The following is a 23,684-nucleotide window of genomic DNA, read 5'->3' on the forward strand; positions in this document are numbered from 1 at the left end:
CAAAAGTGGCCATGTACAGGAGGAGATCTTTAGTTGGACTCCGATAGTGTAGAGTCTCTTCTCAAGACAGGAAGTGGGAGAGAGGGTAGGGTGTTATGGCCCCCTACTTGTCAGCTCAAACCATGTGTATGAGTTTTGGAAATTAAGAAATTGAAGAACAAAAGTTTTTGAGTTTTTAGCCCTGAAAGGGCACCTATTATGGTGTTGTGTTTGACATCTCATGTTGGAAAAATCCACCTTCTCCCTAGTCTAGTTCAATGTCGCACTTGTAGTGCAAACCTAAATGGGAGTGAATGTTGAATTTATCTTCATGTTGAGCTTAGTTGTGTCCTGATCAACTTTCGTTCTCTCCATGATCACCGTGATGTGTTGCAGGCTTTGTAACGGTCTCCCTGTTGTGGAACTAAGTAGAAAATTTAGAGTTGTATTTAAATTTGAATGTTGGGAGATTTCTCCTTGGAATAATGATTCTGTTGTGCAAATGTGATTATTAAAACTTATTGTGGATATGACAACAATCTTGGGTTTTTTGCCCTGGTTCTTTCTTGAGGGAGTCCTTGAATCAGAAGATTGAATAAAATAAATATGAAGTGGCTCACCCACTGTTGTTTAGGAAAAGAAAATGATAGTCCCTTAAATAGGAGAAATATTTCATTGATTATTGTATTGTTTCAATGGTCCTCCCATTATGGTTATTGTTAGTAAATAAAATTAAAGGAAATGACTATTTAATTTGGTAATTTACATTGTAGTAAAAGTAAAAATAAATCCTTCGTAAATTGAATAAATGATGAAGAAATGAAAGTATATTACACTACATATGTTTGGTGAAATTTTCAATAACAGATCAACTGCAACTTAGATTGTGAACACAGTCCTTGGAATAACCCACTTTTGGGGTATGATAAAATGCTTGGTATTTGACCTTATTGATTTAATGGATTAAATAATAGATTATTAGTTATTAATCCTATATAAAACCTTAAGAACTTAATCCCTAGGTAATAGAATTATCTTAATTAACATTCTAATGCATGACCCAACTCAAATGAATTAAATCATTATATTGGAAGATGATAGCAATATAAGAAAATAAGAATTATGAAACTCCATACTTTTCTAGGAGAGCATATTAACTCTCTGGAAAATGTTTGGGCAAGTAATTACTAGCTTCAAAGAAAAATATAGAGAATATTCTTTCACCTTAGATCCTATTTTAAATATCTTGACACCTTTTCATATAAAAATAAAAATAATAATATGTTTATAAAATAAACTTAAACATTAAAAAGAAAAGGGGAGACTATCCTATCCTATCAAGACCACCAACTAATCTTTAAACATAACTCCTTTCCCAAGTGGGCACAAACATTTATGACCAAAGACACATTAAATAAAGTTGACTTTAGCAATTCGACATGATTGGAGGAGAACCCTGCAAAAGCTAGTTAATTTGGATGTTCTATTCCCCCCCATACGATTTCCTTCCAGCCAAATACGTGTTGGCCTTGGGACCACGTGCCATGCCAAATGAAGAAAGGGTCAAATTTTAAATTTGGTGCACACTTGGTTGCTACATTTTCTGGTTTGGTTAGTGTGGGTTGTCCTTGGGAGATGTGGGTACTCCTAGAAAGTGTGGGAAGAAGGGGTTAAAGGTTAATGGAGGGTAGCTTAGGTTGGTTGGTAGTTTTAAATTAATTTTTAAAAGTTTTAGTTAGCATTTTCTTTGTTTGATTTATAATGTAGTAGTTTAAGGATAGTTAGTGTATAGGTTAGTTTAGATTTTGTTTTAGTTAGAAAATTAGTATTAATAAAGTGGTGTTAGTATTTGTTAATTTAGGATTAGTTTTATTAAATTTGTAGTAGAGTTGTTTTATTAATGTATTTTAAATGTTTAGATTAGTTTAAATTTTAAGTATTAAATATGTTTTAGTTTAGTTTAGTTTTATTTTAAGTATTTTTAAATTAGTATTTTTGAATGTTAGATCTTTAAATAAAGTGTTAGTTAAAAGTTATTTGTTATAACTTAGTTTAGTTTTAGGATATTAATTATATTTAATTTCAAATGTATTTAAATTTAAATCCATTATTGTTAGTGTTTATATTAAATGGGTTTTAGTAATAGAAGGGTCGTGGCTCAGAATTGCATAGTGAGAAGAAATGCCTTTGAAAATGTGGTTTTGAGTTCATAAAGTGATGGGTTATTGCTTGATGACTTCCCCTAGATATATTAATAATCAAGGAATGAGCTTTAACAAATAAAAACAATTAAATATATGGAGCTTAAGTTGGAAATTTGAAAATTAGAAGATGTGAATGTTTTGAAAGGCAATGTAGACAAGCAAGGTTGACTTAACCATTAATCAGGGTTTAAACCCAAACATGACAATGAAGAGGCATGTGATCACCTCAAGGCAGAAAATGAAACGTGTGATTTCAAACCTTCTAAGCTGAACCTATCTAATCTTGAATTTAACTTGAGAATTTGGAAACCCTAACATGTATCTTGAAACTTGATGTCGTACCTTTGAAATTTGAAACTAATGTTTAATCAATCAACTCATTCAACTGGAACTAGGTATTCTTGTAGCATCAGGACTTAGGGGTTCAAACCTATATAGTATACAGAGATGTCAACTCTACATTTTAATAGAATGAAATTAGAACCCACATTTTTTTCCTTTGCTTACTTCTTGTAACCTTTTCGGTGCAGTATATTCTATCATAGCGGAATAATGATCTCTTTAAAAAAATAAAAAAATTGTTGGTGTGTTTTGCCCAATTTTTAGGCATGACAGATGTATATCAACCCTTGTGAGTGTTTTATTAATGTGTATGTACCATGATTTACTAAACAAATGAATCAAAGATAAGATAAATAAGAAACATTATTCCTCATTAAATGGATTAATACTAATTTCCCTAATTTATTAATTGAAACAATCAACTCAAAATTGATTCATACAAGAAATTTAAGACCTAGAGAGAGTCACTTTGATATAAATGTCAATTGATATTCTATATTAATGAAGCTTTTGGAGAAAACTGTCTAGCATGGGTTTACATCTAGTACACAGATTTTCTGAAAATCTTTACTATCGATTATTGATAGGGATTCTAAAAACCTAAGGCTTCTATAAGTTCAATTCCTCATCCAAAAGTATATTAAAGGTACAAAGGGTAATAATTAAATGTAATTATCATATTATGCATAAATGGGTCATGATAGGTGTTCAACATCATAAGCATAGTCAATGTAAGGATGTTTTGATTACATCTAGTTCGCCATTTACTTGTCAAGGCAATAACATTATAATTACCACTAAAAGTGTATCATACATGCTTTGAATTTTGTCATCCCTAATGTGTCATGTATTCTCAAAGTTATTAGGGTTCCTTTTACCATCATTTATCAAAATAATTATTATTTATAGGATTAATTTTGTGATGTTTTCTCTAAGTAGATTGTAATTATCATTATATTATGTTCTAGTTCCTGATTTTGACCAATATTTGACATTTGAAATGAGTACAAGATTCTTAGTTTTAAGAGTTATTTATGACTAATGTAGAATTAACATTATTATATTTCCACAATCTATTTGAAATGTGTGCATTATATTTTTGGATTCAATTGTAGAAGTTTTTTAAAGCATCAATCTTGGGTATGACACTCAATGATCCATGATGATGATGATCGAATGTTAAAAAATCTTGATGCATTCTCTCATCTTGATGATAGATCATGGAGTGTGATATGAAAAATTGATGCTGAAGAAACTTACACAATTGAATCTAAAAATATAATGCATATAATTAAAAATTTATAAAAATATTTTAGAAATTTCTTCTTAAACTAATATTGTTTCATGTTTTCTGGCTAGTAGCTTTCCTTTTGATTTTCATGGTTTTTAATAATGATTTATTTTCCATATAGAAATTTGTTATCTATCATGAATTCTACCATTTTCAACAAAGGGTGGATTTTCTTTTGCTAGTTTTAGTTGATTTTAACTTTTTTAGATAGTCCCAATTTTAAGATCTAAGGTTGCATGCAAATCAATCTAGAAAAACCATTTCCTGCTTGTCACACATCCTAAAACTATACTATTTACTTAGAAATGATAGGGCTCAACATGGTAGAGTTTTCATTGTTCGTATGAGGATATGTTAATGGAATTTCATTATTTACTTTAAATGAATTATTTTTTTCCAAATTAATCAAGATCTTCATGATTGCAATCAAGAACAAGGTGGTAGTGGTAGTTTGGCTTTTGGAGAATCTATGGGTAGTTTATGAGCACTTGTCTAATGGAAGAAGAAACATACGTAAAATAAAGTAATGACTTTTTCTAATGGTATAGGTTGACATTGTGTCGATATTGATCCTACCAATTATATTGAATGGTTTCAACTGTTGGCTTTGTTTGCTACAAATATTTACATAAATATTAAAGTTTCTATTTTATTGATCAAAATTTAACATCAAACTCTGAAACACTAGTTCCATTTTGAACATTTTTTTTAAGGATTGTTTATTTCTTGTGAAACTAAAATTCATTAGTAATATGGTGTTCTATCATTTAAACTAAATGTACTTTTATTAAATATTTAGTTATTATTTTTAAGTGGATAGGTTGCATGTGGTTCCTAGAAATTATTGGGACTCTTCCCAAAAATTTGGCATTGTTCTTTATTTATAAATTAGCATATGATTTCAGAAATAGCAAGTTAATCTATGTTTTCTTTTAGAAAAATCTATTTTTGAATTCTTTAAAATTGATTTATTTTTTAGTTTTTAAACATATTTTAGTTTCTTTTTAGAATTAGTTTAGTTTTTATTTTTTATAATTATTTTAGTTTATTATTATTATTTATCTTTATCTATGCTAATTTTATATGTTATTTTCCTATTAATTTTTCATAATAGATTTTTTAATTTGAAGATTTTAAAAATGATTATTTTATTCATATACAATAAATAAAATATATTTTCTAGTCTATTTAAAATATTTTAAATTTTTATTTTATATAAAGTAAAAATTATTTATAATTTAATTTGGATAAATTAAATTATATTAAACACAATAATTTTATTTTTAAACACCCATTAGCTCATGGTTGTTGCTAGTTATAATAGGTTTATTGTGTACATGTCAATATAATTACTTTCCCAAAAGTCTAATATTTGTAGATTTTTTAACTATAACATTTAAGTTTTGAAAAATAATTTATCATTACCTTTTTTTAACCCAAATAATATGATAAATATAATTTAAAAAAGTACTTTTGCTTTATATAAATATAAATAAATTTTCTTCAACTAAAATGCTATCTATATTTAATCAACTAATGTAAAGAATTAGATCTGGATGAGTCTAGATATAATGAATGCTCCATGTATTAATTTTATATAGATTTTCTAACATAAAGTTATAATAAATTATAGTTTAAGATCTAAAGGGAAATCAAGGAAATTGGATTTTGATAGAGAGAGGTGAAAGGTAAAGAGAGAGATAGGTTGGTAGATAGATATAGTGGTGAGCTAGAGAGAGACATATACATATAAAAATAGAGAGCCATAAATATATCATAAAATCATCATCTTCTATATTTCTTACTATTAATATAACCCTTACACTCATAAAAAATGCATGTGCTAGTTTTACTTCATAAAAATAATGTCACATTTCACTGCAATTTTTTTATTATATAATTTATAAATGCAAATTTATTATTATATACCAACCAACTTTAAGTGGAAATTGCATTTTCCTCTACAAAAAGAATAGGTGATTGTAACCAATTTAGACTCCAAAAAATTGATATCAATTTATTTTATAAAATTCTATTAATATAGACCACTTTACAGAGTTGTATGCCTCCCTCTCCTTTGTGTGGTGAGTTTGAACTATGACAAAGGCTTTTGGACTTATTTTATGCTCTATATTTTTTATTAAAAGGGAAAGAAAGGTTTTAAACCCATGTAGTCAATATAATAGATATTACATTAAGTCCTCAATAAAGATCTATGTTGGACACCACAAAAATCCCAATAAGATACAAACCAAAATCCAAATGAACCCAACTAGTAAAAGACACAAACATGAACAAAACAAATACCAACATATAAAGATCACTAAGGTTTAGGCCAACTGCTTCATATAAGTTTCCATCTCCTCCTTTGGATCAATCATTTTAGAAAAACACTCTTTAAATCCATAATATCCAAAGGAGCATTAGTGACTTGCTTCTTCTTTATACTTGACCTCATGCGCTTTCATGGCCTAGTAGTTTTCTCTATATTGCCAACAACCAGCCTTGATGTATCACCAACATTTAGATGTACTACTAGCATTGCATTGCCACCCCAATCAAATCTTCCCATGAGCCTATTTAGGAAATCCACGTAGGCCTTGACATGACATCCTGACAGCTATTGATAACTCCCCTAAATGAAGTCTCCATTTTATCCATTCTACCTATTATCTCCTCAATCTTTTTTTCCACTCTTTCTACATGCATGACCTTCACCTTATTATTACTCTCCTTTATAACCCCCTAAATCTCCTTAAATTTGGCATTGAGATCTCTATAATTCAAATTAAGGGATTTAATAGCGAATGTGAAAGTCCATTTCTCCATGCCAAAAGAGTATAAGGACATGGCCTTGGTAGTCTAGAGCACACCAAAGAGAAGATCCACCTTCATGTCCCTCAAATCATCCTCCACCAACCACACATTAACTTCCTCTAGATCAGCTGTCTTGAAAAGAGGAAACACTTTTCATTCTTCTCCTTCTCCTTCTACTCTAGCCTACATCTCTCCTCTTCCTAGGTCTTGTACTTTTCAACCCCTCTCATCCAAATTCTAAGGGGACATAGGGGTTTTATGCTCCAAAAATTCATTTTAATCAACCCAAATAGGGGCTTCCTTATCCTCCTCATTAATAACTTCAACATCATTCCTTTTATCCTTTACAACACTCTACCCTGGAGAAGGTACTTTCTACTCTTGCACGGGACAGAGAGAAGGGGAATTAGGGGCAAAAGAATTAGGGTATAACATTATTTCTACTAACCCATAGGACTCCTTACTAGCCCCCTCCTATTCGATATTCATGCTATTTGCTCGATGATCAATGGAAGAAACCTAGAACATGTCCTCCACACTAGCCTCTCAAACTCAATCATCATATCCTTAGCATAAATAATAAGCTTTATTTTTTAATTAACATCGGAGAATCCTCTTCCAGTTTTATAATCTGAATCCATTCCTGCTTACCCCTACTAATGCTGGGGCCTAAAGCTTCCTTTGCAATAAAATAAACTAATTAAGCTCAGTACCAATTTTCTTAATAAGTTTAGAAATAAGAAAAATAAGCTCATGAAAAATGGTCCTCAGGGGTTTCTTTTTGTCAGCATTAATATTCTTCACAAGAAAGTGTAAAAGATAGAATAATAAACACACCCTCCTTTTGTGCTTGAAATGATTGACCAACACAAAATGAAAAGGATGGGAAATATCATAGTTCTCATCAAGGGTGATATACTCTATAACAACAACTAATTTTTTTTCCTAAATAAGTGTAAAGTACTCAACCACATACACACCCTAGAATCCTTAACAATTTTTTCCTTCTTCTTTTGACTCTCATGAAAAGCTTTAACAACTTAATGTTAGGAATAAACATGGACACAAATAATGATTACATGTAAATATAAACAATATTATAAATTAGTAAATCACATAGAAGAGAACACAAGACACCAAGATTTAATGTGGTTCACTCAAACCCTTGGCCACATCCACCAAACAACAAGCCAATATTATTGCAATCCAATGATTACAACTTGATTACAATTTGTAATCCCTTATAGCTCAATACCACCACAAGAAGCAATTATCGCATCACACATTATGAAAATCCCTAACCCTAAGCTCTTTTATACAAGTATTTTTGCCACTTTAGGGTTATAATTAATTAAAACATGTTGGCCCAAACTTCTTGATAAAATAGGGCCCCAAACACCAAAGAATTATGAAGTATGTACATTACTTACCTGATTAGTCGCCACAAATTAACACTTTAGACACTTTCTTGTCATGAAAGAAATGCATACCTCTAGGACTTATCCCATTGGTCTCTACAATAACATCGATGGTTAGCTATAGTTGTCCCCCTACCAAAGCCACTAATCCATCATTCTAACCCTTAGTAAACTATGCTATAACCTTAGGCTTTGACCCTTTTAGTTTCTCCATATACAAAACAATGTGACCCTTAGACAACTTATCCCAGAAATCCTTCTCATTTTTCCACTTCTTACAATTATTGGGCTCTCTTATTTTCAATTCCCCACCCATTATCATGAAAATAGAGTTACAGAGGATAAAATTTGTACTAAAACACACCAATGCACTGTAGATAGTGACAATAACGAGGGTTAAAAAAGAGAAAATAACCCACAAATATTTTCAATTTTTTCCAAATCTTGGGGTCTTTTCCTTCCAAATTATTTTAATTATTAACCTTTTTTCCTAATGAATTTTCATCATTAATAGAAAGATATGATAAATGAACACATTCATTGTGTGCCTTATCATAATAAATAAGGGATTTCAAATATTCATTTAAATTCACTCTTCCATTCCATAAAATGACTACATCAGAACAAACCACTATGTTAGCTATTACTTCAATAACCTTGTTCACTTCCCTATATAGGTGAGAGATGCAAATTTTATCAAACTTGCTCAAAATATATTTGGCTTCATTACTAATATTTTCAACTATCTAAGAGGGAGAATTTATTATTAAATAAATTAATAATTTTCTATGGATCTCCTTCAATCTAGATAGTTTTAGGATGATAACGAACAACCAATTTACAACCATGGAGAAGACCCATGGCTTTAGCCAAATGGCTAGCTGAAGACCCAAATAAACAAGTAATTGACTTCAAATTTTCACCATTATCATCTCTTATTATACTTCACACCCTGCAATTCTAGGATTATCCTTGGGTACACCTTCAAAATTGAATTTAATCCATCCTGGAGAGGAAAACTATTAGATAACTAAGGGGGGAGGGGTGAATCAATTCTATCCAGTTATCCTACATGCCTTTCAAACAATGCCAATTCAAACTTCATAAACTATCATAACAATAAGTCGGTGATCACACTAAACTTATCAAATCAAACTTATAATGAACTTTACTTCACATTGTTATCTCACTATTCTTTACTTTATTATGTACTAGAGTAATACATTAGCTTATACCAAGTTGCAACAATATGTAAATAACATGAAAATTAACTAGACTAAGGAAACACATCTCTCAGTTAAAACTAGAATTAATAAATTATTACAAAAAAATAATTTTTCTTTTCTAGGTGGTTAGTGACAACTGTAATTACTCAATTAATATTGTAGTGCTTCTTTGACCGATTCACCAGTTATGGACTTGATCACAACATAATATGATTGTAAAAAAATCAAATCAACATTATATTGTTAGTCCAATTCAATCAGTTTCCCATTAAATACCAATACTTATCAACTCTATCATCATCATACTTTCTTCAAATTATCTTCATTGATCAAATGATATGGTACTCTACTGAATTAGCATAATCTCTAAGCAATTAAGGCTTGATATCAATGACAATATAACAACTCATGTGACTCTTTTACATGCAATAGTAACATTCTCAGTTACATTATCAATTGGGGCTAACAATAACTTCCATCTAGAACTTTCCCTTTTGGTTTCATTGCTAATTTTTTTGGATAACTAGATTCCAACATCAAAATCAATGTTAGGATGGATATTTTTTTGGTAGTTTTCAATAATGCAGTTCTTGATTTTATCAACAAGTAAAGGAGGGTCATTGTAAATCCTATTAATTCTTTCATTCTACAAGTTACACATCACATGAGGGAAAACCAATGACTAAATCTTCTATTCACATTATTTGAGATGAGTTCTAAGACATCAAAAAATCTCGCAAAGAACTAGGCACAATTTAACACAAATTCCATTTCTTAAAAATTAATAGGGTTGGAATCTCCTAACAAGGATTCAAAGTCACCTAACATGGACTGATATGTACTAAATGTTGTTATTGACTCCTAACAGGGTCCATCCCCTAACAAGGAATACATATGTTAGTACATCATCTTGTGGGTTCCATCCCCACCAGGGTTTTCCCTCTAATCAATGGTTTCCCTAGTTAACATATTTGTGTTATTGTGCATGAGTATCTTGTTGTGGTTTTTGATTATATTGCTCATATGGTTAAAGTTTAATAAGGTTGATAATTGTGATATTAGTTGGAATATAATCATATTAAAAATATTAAAATTAAAATATTTATCAAAGCATAAGTGGTCGAATAGTATTAACCTATCACAACTACAAAAATACAATGATAATAGTTGTGTACAAGAAATATAATTGAAATAAATAAATATAGAATATTTTCTCTTTGTGAATTATGTTTATACAAAATATAAGCATGATGTTAGTTGTGTTGGTTAATAGAATTGTAGAGAATTTCATTCATTTATATTTATAGAAAAGTGAATGAAATTCTCTACAATTCTATTAACTAATACAAATAACATCATGCTTATATTTTGTATAAACATAATACACAAAAAGAAAATATTCTATATTTATTTATTTCAATTATATTTCTTGTACACAACTATTATCATTGTATTTTTGTAGTTGTGATAGGTTAATACTATTCGACCACTTACACTTTGATTAATATTTTTATTTTAATATTTTTACTTTTAATCTTTATATGTAAGATTTTAAATTTTTTAGAATCCAAACCATATTTTTGAATGCAATTTTTATATGAAACATATAGAATATATTTAATAATTGAAATTAAAATAAATATAATGGGTTCAAATCTAATGGGGATGAGGTCCCCCATTTGTGGCCTCACTGGTTCATAGCTCCAGGTCAAAGTGTTTACCCCTCTTAAAAATAAAATAAAATATAATAATATTAAAATGATAAATCATATTTTGAATTATAATTATTTTAATATTAAAAATATATTTTGTGAAATATTTATATGTAATTAAAAAATGATAATATTTTATTGTTCATATGTACTTAAAGTTTCATCTAAAACTATTAATCAAATATTAATTAAATGATAACTCATTTATAGAGATTTATTTTCTTAAAAAAATATAAACATATATTTCTTTTCAAAGGGATTTTTTTTACAAGATTCATTATTAATATGTGATGTGATCAATTATTATTAATATTAAGCTTGTGTAGAGTCAAACCCAAGACCTCTTGAAGAATAGGTTCACAATTTACCATTGAATTGTAGACTCTTGCCTATTTTAAAAGGGAAATTTGGTATATAAATATATATACATACTCAATGCCGTTACATTTAGTTTCAAGTAATTAACAAGTGCAACATAGTGGCATGCACTTGCCTTATAGTAATTTGTATTGATTTTATTGAATATAATTATTAATATGTAGTATATTTTTAATAAATTTTATTCAATATAATAAAATTATTGTAAAAAGTAAAGCAAAATTTAAATGTATAAATTTTAAAAGTAATTAGATAGAATAGTTTTAAAAAAAAATCATTTCTACATATAAATATACATATACACATACACATACACATACACATACACACATATATTCTCTCCCAAATTAAATAGTTTTCAGTTATAATATGTCCATAAAAAAATATATTGAGTGGAGCACATTCCATCAATACTAGATATTTATTTAATATGATATTATAATTGTGAGAATTTATTTTTGTAGAAAGAAATAAAAAATTACAAAGAATTGAATAGAATGCATATAACTAATTCTTAAAAGATTTTTTTGTTTGTGATTCAATAATAATATTATTAAATATAATTTATATTTACAAATTATATCAATTGTAATGCATTTATGTTTGTAATAGTATAAAACTATTTTTATTTTTTAAATCTAGCAAAATTTTACAATAAATTCAAATATAATCTATTGACAATTTTTGAAAAATTTGTAATATGGAGAACCTCTGAAAAAAGGCTCACATAACACAAAATCTATTGAGCCAAACAAATAATTTGTATAATATATAAAATTTATAATTAAATAATTAAAATTTAAAAAGACTTTAATTGTTTAAAAATAATTATATGTATTTGATTTAAACTAATTAAATATTTAGAAAATGAATGCAATAGTACTAGCCTACAAAAAGTACAACAAGTTTGTGGCTAAGTACTTGCCATTGTAATTTTATGATAAAAATTAATATTGTAATATTTTAAAATTATTTAAATAAGCTATTACAAGCATGTTGGATATTTTACTTTGTAAGATATTAGAAATATTCCAATTTGTAAAACACTAAAACAAATAAGATAAAAAAGATAAAACAATGCTAGACAATCTACATAAATTTTGATAGGTCATATTACATGGACTACTTAAATTTTAATTTAGTTGTGATGTCTTTTTGTCAATACATCATCATTGTTTTTAGATTAGTTGTATACTATTTTTCTTATTATATATTCTATGTTTACAATTTTTTATTTTTTTATGAAGAAAATATGATTAAAAATCATTAATAATTAAATCTTGTATAATTTTGTTTTAGATAGATATATTCTTATAGTTAATTTATTTAAAAAGAAAAATTAATCCTTTAAATAGGCATAAATATATTTTCTAACTAATGTACTAAAAATGAAGAGTAATTTAGTTACAAAGATTCACTATATAAGAGGCTAACAAGTTAATCCAATTCAATAATACATAAATTGTTTAGAGAAATTACAAACTTAAAAATATTAGATTTAACTATAGAAAATATTGAGTAACAAAATTAACAAGTTGGTATATTTTCATTGGTTTACATACTTCAATTTAATTACTAGTTAACATAGTAATTCTAAAAAGTGATGCAATAATACTTAGCCTATGGACAAGTACTAATACTTAGTCTACGGGCAAGTACTAATAAGAAAAATGATCTAGTATAGTAGCATGTTCTATTTAATATCCGCACTTGTTGATTTGATGTCCAAGTTTTCGAACAACATTGTACAATTAGTTGTACTTTAATGATGATGACTACCTACCATTGATTTAAATGGATCTTTTAGATCTAAAAACCCAAGAATCATGTGATGTCACACAAGTTGCACAAATATTTGTCTCAATTTTACTAGGCCTCTTGGTGACATCTTGAGAGAAAACATGCTAATGTGCTATTATATTTGGTGATGTGGTAGTGAAACTTAGTTATGAGCATGGGATTTGTCTTGTAAGTTTGCTCAAATAAATTAAAAGTGATTTTAATTTGACATGCATAATTTTGGAAAGTGCAAGCTAAGATGCTCAATTTATTCAATCTCCTTCCATCTATAATAAATAAAGATACAAAAGATCAGTTCTTAAATATACAACCTTGCTGATGTAGGGTTTCACATCATAGTTTTAATGTCTTTTTTGATGAATAATTGTTAATATTTCGTGCCCCTTGAATATATAACTTTAATGTTTAAATAATAGAAGACTATTCATCAAAATAAAAAGAGCTAACAAATCTTGGAAAAACTATGTGTACATTTTAACTTGAAATTCAATTTAAAAAATATTAGAGTATAAGGTCTTGTTTATGAAGTGATTTATGTTTAATCTTTAAATATACATCAAAAGTAAAATAAAAAGCTAACAGAAATTTTAAAAAAAACATATGTACCTCTAAACTTGAAATTTAAATTTAAAAAATATTAGAATATAAGATCTTGGTTCTTAAAACTAAGTTGAATTGCTTAACACTAAGTACTTAAACATTTGAAATTCGAACATATCAATTGGCCACATAAGTGGGAATCATTTCCTCATCTCCCAAAAAGGAAAAGGCGATCGTAACAAACTAACCAAATTAGCTGCAGCTACGAGGAAACTGAAATGCATGTTTAAAGCGGCGCTCAACAAAAGTTTGTCTGATAATGGAATTCGACAATTCTCAATCGTAAATGACACGCGTCTTCCCAGTAAAACAATCAAAGTAACCGCGTACATTTCTTTTTTACTTTCCTCTCCTCCTACAATTTTGGCTATAAATTTCAATATCCACTCCATTTGCCTTGTCCAGCTTTTCTGCTGCTTCTGTTCTGAAGAAATGTCCGCCATGGCCAAAAACGAGGGGCTTCTTTTTCTGCTCTGGACGGTCCTGCTGTTTACAGTTGTGAGGAGCTGTGAAAAGGCAAATGCGCCGCTCACAGAGGAGCCTTCGACTGCAGATTCCCCGAATTACTCTGACCCGGCATTAGCGTTCCTCAGTCTCTGGTTATTTACGCTTTTCGTCTTCATTTTATTTCTGATCACTCTGATCTTGCTTACCCTGCCCCTGCCTTTGCGCTCTTCCTTTTATGCGTATTTTCACCTCCGCCCTACCCCTCATTCACAATCGTCCCTCGCTTCCGGTCCCGAGTTCGATTCTCAGGATGCTCCCGCTGACGCATCTCTTCACTGTAGCGTTGATCCTGAAGCGTCCAAGTAAGTTGTCACTGCTCTACTTTGAAAGGCTTAAGCGCAGTTTTATAGTAAGTTTATGAAATTTTCATCTAGTTTGACAGATTTAAGCACAGTTTTATAAATACTGTTGCTGTGATGGTTTGTAACGTTTGAACACAGTTTTATGGTTTATTTACGCATTTTTGACCGAGATTGAAAGCTTTAAACAGAGTTTTATAAATACTCACTGCAGGTTGAAGACACTTTTAGAGTATATTTATGTATTTTTTTCATCTACTTTGAAAGCTTTAAACACAGTTTTATAAATACTGTCACTGCACTAGGTTGAAATGTTTAAACACACCTGTTTATAGTAAATTTACGTATTTTTCATCTGGTATGAAAACTTGACATAAATTTATAAATACTGTCACCGCGCTTTATAAATATTGTCACTGCGTTATTTTGAAAGGATCAAACACAGTTTTACAAAAAATTTATGTATCTTTCCTTTTTCATCTAGTTTGAAAGCTTTAAACACTATTTTTCAAATACTGTGATCAGTGCGCTGGTTTGAATCGTTTAAGCACAGTTTCATAAGTTTTATTTTTCATCTGATTTGAAAGCTTTAAACACGATTTACAAGTAAGTGTATTTTCCAACTAATTTAAAGGTTTAAAAGATATTTTACTGTAAATTTATACTTGTTCTTGTTTATTATTTGTTCAGGTGATGACTAGCTATGAAGTGCCCTAAACTTTGGATAGTCGCGGTATTTTCTTACGTTCTGGAGAAAAGTAGTACGAGCTTGACTAATTTATCATCCATGTACTTATCGGCTTTTATGCGACTGCTAATTTTGTCTCAGGAATGTTATTATTGGTTCTGCCTTGCCATGGACTTAGGGTTTCGGATACATATGTTATTGCTACGATTATTAATGGCTTTCACTCCTTTTGATAAATACATATAACAGAAATGAAAAATATGTCGTTCTGCAGTCTCAGTAGTTTGTAAATAGCTCTCTCTTTGATAATGAAAATAACAGTGTTCTGAAATTTTTCTTACAGTTTGTCTTCATCACTTTGTAATATTTTTTCGCTTAAAAAATCAGAAAGGTCCAACACCTTTTTATTAAAAGTATTATACAAGGCCACTGTAAAGGTTGTCTCGAGGTGTTATCATATATGTACTTAGCGGTTTTTATGCGGCCGTTAGTTTTCCCTCTCTTGCCATGGGCTCAGGATTTTGAATTCATATATTTTTGTTACTGTTATTAATGGCTGTCATTTCTTTTGATGAATATATTTCAAATGATGTTGTCTACAGTCTTGATAGTTTGTAATAGCTCTCTTTGATAATGAAAATAACAGTGTGCAGTGCTCTGAATTTTGTTTCTGCTTTATCTTCATCACGTTGAAACTTTTATGCTTAAGAATTCGAAAGGTCCAAGATCCTTTTATTTTATGCTTAAGAATTTAAAAAGGTCCAAGAATTGTGTTGCTTTTCTTGGCTTGCCTTGAAGCTTCTGAAGCCGCCATTACTCATCATCTTACGGCATTTTATTACTTACAAGCTATCTGTCATATGAGCTAGGGTTTGAAGAAAAGCTATGGCTTGAAAAAAGCAAGGGTTTTGAGGGTTTTAACCTTTAATGGAGTTTATGACAAACTGGAAGTTACCGAAAATTCATTGGCGAATAAGGAAGATAAATATTGAATGATGCAAGGCGACGGTTGACATTAGGCATATTTTCAGTTTTTGAATCCCAATTTTATTATTTAACATTGCTATTCATACAATAAATAAACTTGTTTAAAAAAAAAAATTATAGATCTATAATTTATAAAAAAAAAATTATAGATCAATAATTTATAAAGATAGGTTCTTAGTTTGGTTGTAAAAAAAAAAACTCAATGTTGCAACCACTTTTGTTTTAAATTAATTTATTAATTTAAAAATGAATATTTTTTGAATTTCTTGAATTATTATTATCTTTTATATATCTTTATTTTAGAAGGGAGAATTTTTTGGAAAAAATATTTTTACTTTGATACTTATATTTTCTGGATCTATGTGTTCAAAAGACATTCTTTTATTAATATTAAATTTTTATTTCAAATAATTAGTAACTTTGCTAACATATATCAAGTGTGGTTCTTGCTCTATTTGAAGTTTAAAAAGAAAACAAATAAATTGTTGAAATTATTATATATGTATTTCAAAATTTAATTATTTACATTATTGATTTAATATAGTTGATTCAAAAGGGTAAACATCTATAAAATTAATGAAATACTAGATTATATTAAATAAAATTAATGAAAAATATCTATGTTCTTGATTATATAAATAGATAAGACAACATCAAAATGTGTACACGTAATTATATCAAAGCACAAAATTGGTTAAAGATTACAAGATATTTTGGAGAATGAAAATCTCCCCATTCTATGTATATATTGATGTATGAATTGTGGCATATAATTTAGTCATAGTTTTTATATTTATTCACAACCACAAGAAAAATTAATCCTAATTCATGCATATAAGACTAATTGCGTCATTAGTTTAGAGATGATATGAACTCCAACTATATAATCTTCTAGATTTTGTATTGAAAGAGTGGATATGCTTATTGGATTCTTTCCAAACTTATGGAAATAGGTGGTAAATAATGATTAGATATATGCAAATTAAAAAATGGGAAGAAAAGATCTTGTACTTATTGTAATATGGAGGTATGACCAAGATCAGGAGGGAAAAAAAATAAAGAGAAAAAATTGCATTTTCAACCTCAAGCCAAACATGCTAAAATATCCTTTGACTTTTTGTTGGAAAGAAAAAAATTGAATTTGGATGGTTAATAATATCTAATTAAATAGATATTCTAAATTTTTTTTTATTAAGGCTAAAATAGGGGAACTGAAACCCCAATTGTTTTACATAAATAAAAAAAACATTAAGTCCTTAATAAAACAATATAGAAACCATCAGACACAATGACTACCATTACTAGCTACACCTAGATAAATCCAACATAGAAAACAAGAAACAAAAAAAAAAAAAACTAAAAGCCTACCAAGAGCAACCAAGACTAGAAGAGAATGCAACAAGGATGAGCAACCTAAGAGAAACCTTGGAATTTTTCCTCCAGTTCCTATTGAATGTCTTTAATTTTCTTTGTGACCTCTTGATATCAAGTACCATCTTTTATTTCTTTTCTATGTTGGAGTGAGTCCATTTACTAGGGTCTGCTTCTTCCTTGTCCTTGTCTGGTTTCTCCAAGTCTAGCACCAATTTGACCTCCTTTCCCTGATCTGTGACATTAAAAACCCCTTTCAAATAGCCCATCAAAGAGTCCAACAATTCTTGGCATTTAGAAAGCACATCCTTAGTGCTCCTTTCCATTTTGTCCCTTTTCAACTCTTTAATAACCTCTTAGTTCCCCTGATGTTCTGTAACACTTTTCTTCTACCTACTCTTGGACTCCATCTCATCAGTTCTCCCCTTAAGAATCATGCATTTCAAATTTAGCACTTTGATAGAATGGAAGGTCCATTTTTCCATTTTGAGGGAATACTATGATATGGCTTTAGCTATTTCCAACACCCCATGAGGAGGATCTAAAACCAAGTCTCTAATATCATCTTTAGTTAATTTTACAATGAGGTCATTGCCATCCACAATTTGGAGCATAGGGATTCTTGCCTTCGTCATTTCTTTCTTTTTCAAGAATTCTTCATCCTTTATCTCAGATTAGCATTTAGTACCCTTTCATTCAACATCAGAAAGTGAAATGTACACATCATGGTCAATGAACTCATCATAATTGAACAATCCGATGGCTTCTCTTGGCTCCCCCTCATTCCCATTCATCTTTTAAGACTCTTTTTTCAATTTTCTTATTGATAGGGGTAACCAGGGTACTCATCACTTAATGGTAATTTTAGGTTTATTTTCCTTTGTCTACAGAAGAAACAATTTTATTTTGTGCAGAAACTAGTGCTGTTAGAAATTCCATGCCAACACCAAACATTCTTTCAACAAATTCATACTTTTCTTCTTCCTTAGAAATGTCCTTTTCCATTTCCACTTTTCCTTGACCCTCATTCACCTCTTACTCCTCTTCATACTCACTGTTAGCCTCATTATCCAACACCAATTCCTCATTGATCATAGATTTTTCATTTTTGTTGGAATGAGAGGCATTGATCCCTAAACCCCATAAGATTCTCTTTCCCTTCCCCATTTTCTTCCCTATTTATGGTTTTTAACACTTTTCTCTTCAATTTTCTTCAAGATTGGATCAACAATAATTTTTTTCACATAGGTATGAATCAACCTCATCAAACCCTCATGCATTATTGGTTTATTAGGATTAGCCCTTAAAGAGTTGATACTTAGAGATAACAAACAGAGTGGATAAAAGTGGAAACACACCTTTTAATTTTAACTAAAATTATTTAATAATAGAAAATGGTAAGTATAGGCCCTATCATATCTCTCATCTAACGTAATGTACTCCATCACCATAGTAAACACACAATGCCATAACAATTTAATGAAAGATGTAACAAAAATACCACCCTCCCCTTTGATAAGTTGACCATCCATTTCCTTGGATAATTTATTCACAACTAATTTAGAGTACTTAAGACCCTTAAAGAAGGGCTTAGCTTTAATACTAAGCTTGATAATTTCTACCATTAAATCTCAAGCTTTAACTTTCTCCCTCCAATGTTGACCTCACCACTGCTCCAGTGGTTGATAAATGTTTATGTCACTTCCGACTTTATTGGTTTCAACCTTTCCATGAAAGACATAAGCCTTCCTTCAACCTATTTCTCCCAAACTTCTTTTTCCTTTCTCCATTTATCACAATTTTTGGGTTCTCTTTTCATCACCTAGCCACCCATTCTCATAGTTTGCAAAGCCGAATTCTCAAAGAAAATTGTTGAGAAAATAACAATGATAGAAACTTCACCAAGAAGAAAGAACAATAAAACAAAAAATAACACATGTGACTTAATGATAACCACACAATTCTTCCTCAATCATATTTCAAAATAATTACACTTTAATTCACAAAAAACTTCTATTGTGAAGATGATTAAAAATAAAATATTTTCACATTTGCTAGATGCCTTGTCATAGTTAAAGAGTGCTTTATTTTCATAATTGACATTTTCCTCATGAATCCAAAAATAGTGATATCCTTTGTAATCACCATAATAGAAAATGAGTTAGCTACCATATCCACTTCTCTATACATATGAGAAATATAGACTTCTAAAAAATTATTAAGAAGACTTTTATTTCCTTAATAATATTCTCAATTGCCCATGATGGGGTGAAATATTTAGTAAGCAATTAATAATATTTAGGGAGTCCTCTTCTATCCATGTTCTCTTAGTTTTTAAATTTCTTTCCATCTTGATCATGTGGAGAAGACCCATCACCTCAAGCATATGGTTGGTTTGAATACCAAGTAGGATAAACATGGCTTTGATCATGTTACCCTCTTCATCCCTTAATATAGCACCACACTCAGAAGGACCAAGATTACCCATAGTAGCACCATCAAAGTTTATTTTGATCTAGCTCAGAGGTGGATGATCCCATCTAGCTTTTTTTTTCCTTTTTTCATTGATCTCATCTTCGAGATCCTTCTTTTAGTTATTGTTTCCTCTAGTATCAAAATCCACATCCTCCTTATACATTGTGCTGAAATTTTTACATACACTATGCTTAATCCGATTTGCTAACATCTGGAGCAATTTGATTTTATCCTTGAAAAGCCTATTGTCCCTTTCCTTCCAAAGGAACTATATGACATGAGGGAACAACATCATCCATATGTTTTTATCAATATTTCCTTTGGAATCCTTCCACAATCTCAATAGATCCATTAAATTTTCTAGGATGATCCAACTCAAGTTCTAGAACTTTAAGATTTCCATCCAAGTATTCCAAGAATAAGGGAAAGCAATAAAAATATTTTTGACCAACTATGCCTTTGTTGCACAAAGAAAAAACATGTTAGGAAAACACATGTACCTCTTTTACTGGTATTGTCCAGTGTTAGAATTTTATCTTGGAGGACTATCTTCTAGAGTTATTTTGGGAATAAGTTTGATGTTCCAAACTAAAGCCTAGACACAAGGTAGACAATTTTTCTTAACCATAGTGCATGAAGAAACAAAGAAGACCCTTAAGGATTCTCCATCCCAAATCAAAGAATTGTTAGAGTTTGGCTTGATAATAGTAGCACTGAGATGGACTTGGATAGAAACAAATTAGAAATTCTAACCTATTGACCACCTCTCCAATAGTCGACCACCTTTGAACCAAGGATTTGAGACAATCTCAGTTTGACTTGGATATTATATATAACCACAGACATAGGTTTTTCCATTAGCCAATAATATTTCAAAAATTCAATAGTTTGACCATCTTCTAGTTTCCATCTAGCTTTAAGATTAGCCCTCACTTTAGCTTGTTGAATGCCCTTCCATGAAGAAGAGCCTAACATCCTATCATGATTGGAATTTTTAAATTTAAATAGGGATATATTTTAATTATTTTCTCCTCAATATAATACTATTCTAGTATTTTTTCTCTCCAAAAATCTACCAAATTTGATTTTCCATTATAGTTGTATTCATTAGTTTAATGGATCTGAGACCTACACCACCACTCTTCTTAGGTCTACAAACCATGTCCCAGGCCACAAGAGAAAATCTTTTCTTTTCTTTGACCCCCGACCAAAGGGAAGAATTTTGAATTCTTTCAATTGATTCTTAGAATTTACCTAGAGCCTTGAATAAACTTGTATGAAGGCTTTGAAGAGAACACTTGATAACTTGCAATTTTCCATCTTGACTAAGAAGAAAACCTTTAAAACCTACTAGTTTTCTATGGAATTTATCCACTAGGGAGGGCCAAAAGGAGTTAGGAGATTTAGTACCAAGAGGCAGGCCTAGGTAGGTTGTAGGAGAGGTGCTAGTCTAACTATCCAAAATCCTTGCTATTTTTCCTTGTCTTTTAACTGAAGTATTGATGAAGAATTTTTTTTTTTTTCCCAATTAATAAGTTGACCATAGGCTAAGCGATAAAAGTGAAGGATATTTTTACAATTAGTAGCCTCCTTAATAGATGAATCTCCCATAATCACAATATCATCAAAAAATTGCTCATGAGAACAAACTTGATCCTTCGTAGAAGGTTTTAAACCCTTAAGAAATCCTAAAGAAACACCATCTTTTAAAAGGCAACTTAGAGATTCACCCATAAGATAGAAAAAGGATTAGAGAGATGGGACCTCCTTGCCTTAATCCCCTAGTAGGCTTGAAAAAACTAGAAGAAGAGTCATTAATAAGAACTGCAATCAAGGAGGTCGAAATGAGCTGAGAAGTGAGTTGAAAAAAACAATCACATAAACAAAAATATTTCACAATTTTGAGTAGAAAATCTCAATCCACATTATCATGGGCCTTTGATGGATCTAGTTTAAGAAGAAAACCTTTCATTTTGGAGCACTTAGTAGAGTGGATAACTTCATAAACTTTAATAATAGAATTTTGAATTTGACGGCCTAGAACAAAGCCATTTTGCTTCAGAGAAATAAGCAAAGAGAGGAACACTAGGAGGAGTGAGGCTAGAACTTTAGAGAACACTTTATATAGAGAGTTGCAAAAATTGATGGGTCTAAAATCATTGATTGAAGAGGCTCCAGGGATTAAGACAATGAAGGTAGAGATGATTTCCTTGAGAAGATGTCTAGAACCAATGAATTCCTCAACATCATTATAGAGGTTTGGCCCTACAACATCCCAAAAAACCTAGAAAAAAAATATGAGGGAACCATTAGGCTTAGGAGACTTATCCCCATGGAGAGAGAAGACTGCTTCCTTGATTTATCCCAAAGATGAAATAGCCACCAAAATCTTATACATCTCCTCGTTTAGAATGTTAAGGATAGACTCCAATAACTTTTCTTTCTCATCCAAGGGGAAGAATCTTTAGAGAGGAGGGAAGAGAAGAAGACAATAAACTCTTCAGAGATCTCTTTTAGAAGTTTTAACTCTAGAGTAAGAGATAATTCTAGAGATATAGTTTGATTCCTTATGTTCAGAAGTAGTTATGTGGAAGAACCTCAAATATTTATCTCTCGAGTTCAACCACAATGCCCTGGATCTTTGTCTCCAAAACTACTCCTCTTTAGTTATTATGTCATGGTATTCAAAAGGGGAAAATGTTTCTTTATCCGTCAAACCTTGAATGCCCCTTGAATCCTGAATAGTTTTTTGAATCACATCTAGCTCATATTTGATGTCTTTTTTTAGTTGAAAGATGTCCCCAAAGACCACTTTATTTGAAAATTTCACCTTTGCTATAATATAGCTCAATTTTTTAGCTAGCTTAAATATACCAAACCCATCTATCTAGACATCCAACCATTCTTGAAATCTTCTTCTTAAGTTAAGATGTTTCGACCATAGATTTTCAAACCTGAAAGGGGCATTTGTTTTGATCATAGTTAGTTCTGCAACCAAGGAAATTGGAAAATAATCAGAACAAACTTTAGGAAGGGCCACCTAAGAGAAACAAAACAAATTTATCATATCAATCATGAGAACAACCGTATCCATCTTAACTTGAATCAAGTCTTTTCAATTTCTTTGGTTTGACATAAAATTTACATCTTCTAGAGCTTGGGAATTAATAAATCTCATCAAATCCAATCTACCCTCTTAATATATTTTATTCAAGATCCCATCAGCCTTTTCTATTAAATCTTGAAGATAAATGTTAAAGTCACCCAAAATGAGCTAAGGTTCTATAGGGACAAAGCTTCTAAAGATAGACAATATCTCCTAGAAACATAGGTGCCTCACATTGAAGTTGGGGGCATAGACATTTGAAAGTATCCAAGAGAATTCATTTCTAATATCTAAAAAATGAATACACAAAAGATTTTTCTTAGACAAGATCAACTCACCTTGGAAAAAATCCTAATTCCTGAAAATATCAACTCACTATAGTTTTTCAAACTTGAAAGGGGAATTTCTTTTGATTATAGTTAGTTTTGCAACCAGGGAAATTCAAAAATGATTATAACCAACTCTAGGAATGGCCACTTAAGAG

The 23,684-nt window shown here is 30.0% G+C and overlaps 1 protein-coding gene across 1 annotated transcript; it reads left to right on the top strand.

The window, feature by feature from the left end:
• The first annotated feature begins 13,989 nt into the window (after window positions 1-13,989).
• On the top strand, window positions 13,990-15,931 carry LOC149551431 (uncharacterized). Its single transcript, XM_089790094.1, has 2 exons — window positions 13,990-14,576; window positions 15,264-15,931. The coding sequence occupies exons 1-2, from the start codon at window positions 13,990-13,992 to the stop codon at window positions 15,265-15,267; spliced, it is 591 nt and encodes a 196-aa protein (XP_089646220.1). The 3' UTR covers window positions 15,268-15,931.
• Window positions 15,932-23,684: the final 7,753 nt, after the last annotated feature.

This window comes from Cupressus sempervirens, chromosome 6, assembly GCF_028749045.1.
Source record: "Cupressus sempervirens isolate cs-2001-9-10 chromosome 6, ASM2874904v1, whole genome shotgun sequence".
In the NCBI taxonomy this organism is placed as follows: Eukaryota; Viridiplantae; Streptophyta; class Pinopsida; order Cupressales; family Cupressaceae; genus Cupressus; species Cupressus sempervirens.